The 2,500-nt window shown below is 43.2% G+C and overlaps 1 protein-coding gene across 12 annotated transcripts in view; it reads right to left on the minus strand.

The window, feature by feature from the left end:
• Positions 1-2,500, minus strand: part of LOC122259006 (uncharacterized) — a 166,591-nt gene that overhangs the window by 17,950 nt on the left and 146,141 nt on the right. For 11 of the 12 annotated variants that reach the window (XM_086555491.1, XM_086555490.1, XM_086555489.1 and 8 more), the window contains exon 3: positions 1-827. This exon is cut by the window's left edge. In XM_086555491.1, the coding sequence (XP_086411617.1) occupies positions 1-827 (827 nt within the window). Of the gene's footprint in view, positions 828-2,237; positions 2,332-2,500 lie in introns of all 12 variants that reach the window. The other variant, XM_086555485.1, reaches the window with a different exon arrangement.

Below are 2,500 nucleotides of genomic sequence, written 5' to 3' on the forward strand. Positions count from 1 at the left end.
TTGCTGCTGCTGGGGTCTACGCAGTTGCTGGTGGTGGTGGTGATCGTCGTTGTGGTAGTTGTAATGGGGGTAGAAAGTGAGTCAATGGTATTGCTGAGTGGGGGAGTTGGGGAATGATGTGCACTATCATTTAGTCTTTCAAAATGATGTTCAAGATTATGTACATTATAAAAGAGTCCTCTTCTCCCATCAAACTGTGTTTCAGCACTTCTGCGTCGCTCAGGCACGACCGGGTGGTTTTCACATGCACTGAATGGATCGTATGAATTAGGCACAACTGGCGCAGAGTTAGGTAAAACAGGTGTGCTGGAGCGCGACTTGGAGGCTTCACGAGAGGAGTACGGGGTGTCTGGCCCACTGCCTCCTCCACCTCCTATCAGGTGTCTTGAGGGCTGAACACCTGCTCCTCGTAAACCATTAGACACAGAGGGATGCCACCCATAGCCAGCTGGACTATTGATTGGTGGCTGGAAAAAGACAGGACTGGTTGCAATGGTAGTCGTATTGGGCGATGTGTAGACTGGTCCTGGTCCTGCTACCATTCCTGGGCCATAGCTGTACACCAGGTAGCCACTGGACTGCAGGGGACCAAACACATGGTGGGTGGCATTCGTGTGTGGCAGCAGGGGAGCGACTGCCGTGCTACTGGTGATGACAGGTGTTGTGGGTGTTGATGGGATGCCTGTCCGGATGGGAGAGGTGACTCTGGAGGCCGATGGTGAGGAGAGGGAACTGCCAGGCCGTCCCCAGGGGCCATAGTATCCACCGTGGTGGATGTGTGTCTTCTGCGACAATTCCTCCTCACAACGCTCACGATCCAAACCATACTGCAAACAAAGAATAACATGGGTTTGTTAAATTCTTCATTAAATCAAAGAGGATAATTCAATATAATAATAGATCAGTCTGATTATACAGGTCTTATCAGTCAATGTAAAAAACAGTAAGGAAACATATGATGTAAGAGTTAATCAAACAAAAATACTATGTTAGAAATGAAAAAGGCAGATATCCTATAAAATGTGGAAAAACTATTAATCATATTATTGCTATTGGTCTCACTCAGTAATGACAATGGTAAGGACAATGTTACAAAGATAATTAGATGTGCAGAAATTGAAAACACAATTCCAAGTTGTGAATATAAGAACAAAAAACAACTAAACTATGAAGCACCTAAGTCTCCATGACGGAATGTCTGGTAAAATTAATTGGACTTTTCAGGGCAGCAATATAAACACATCAGATTGCACAAAATAATGAAATCAAATCTGTGTCAATCAAAAATTGGACCAAAGGAAAACTGAAAGTCACATCACAAAAATGAACCTTAACAGCTCACTCTGGATCACTCTTCTTACACCTCTCCCTCATTCATTACTTTTTATCCCCCCCTATTTTCATTCATTGCTATAAGACCAAATACCTTCTACACATCAGCCCTTGGTTATTTTTCCTACTACATCTGCTTAGTTTTTGTTCATGAACTACCCTGATTCTGGTTTGCTATCAATATATTTACTTTCACTTAGTTCTGCCTCTTCTAACTCAATCTTCTGCCACTTCTCTCCTACACACAATTACTTTCCCTCTTTCTTCCCTTCACCTACTTCTCATCCTTCCTTTCTCTCTCCATCCAGCATTTATCTTTCTCTTTGCCTTTTTGCCTATCCAGTATCCATTTCTGTTCCATTTTTGTTTCAACTCCTTATATATCAATGACTAACACACATGGCTTTGGGAATAACAGAAACCATGCTAATATACTGTTGTTCATAAAATGAAGATAAAGGGAGGAGATAAGGGTTTCAATATTAGTCTCTATGACAAAATAAGTTAGCCCAATTGAGAGATACCCTTCTCACATACTCTGGCAAAATAAAGTAAATAAATGCTTAACTGATTTCCACTTCAGTTAAGCCAATTTTGCCTGCCAATATCCTACAACATTCCTTCTACCCCCAAAATTCCTTCTTGTATCATCACCCGCATAGCTTCACTTCCAACACGTAACTTCTCTGCTGTCACACCTCGCCCTTCCCATCTCCCTTTCGTTATCTTCCTCCCTCTTACCTACAGCACCTTCCAGCAGTTTCTCACACAACCTTTCTCCCTCTTCCATGCCCCCAAACTCCCACTCCCGCAACCCAACCCACCCTGTGCCCCATCCCACACCTCCGCCCCCGCACACACCTCACCTTCATGGCGGACTTTATGACTAAGCTTGCAACACTTACTCCTCCCACCTCCTCCTGTGGCGCCGCTCCATACATGACCTCACCCCTATGTGCTTGACCTTGTGTGTGCGTGATCTTAACCAGACAAACTGATCTAAAAAGGCATAACCTCATGTTACCCACACTGTGTTTGCCAGAATAGCATTCTATCACACTTGATCAAAGTCAGGTGTCTTAAAAAAAAAAAAAGAGGATGCATCTTATGATGACAAGCTGTTTCTGTGTATAAAGAGCATAGAAAAAAATCTAAATGTGATTCTTTC

This window comes from Penaeus japonicus, unplaced genomic scaffold (genome assembly GCF_977035675.1).
Source record: "Penaeus japonicus unplaced genomic scaffold, GWHDUDI00000001_assembly GWHDUDI00000031, whole genome shotgun sequence".
NCBI classification, from domain to species: Eukaryota; Metazoa; Arthropoda; class Malacostraca; order Decapoda; family Penaeidae; genus Penaeus; species Penaeus japonicus.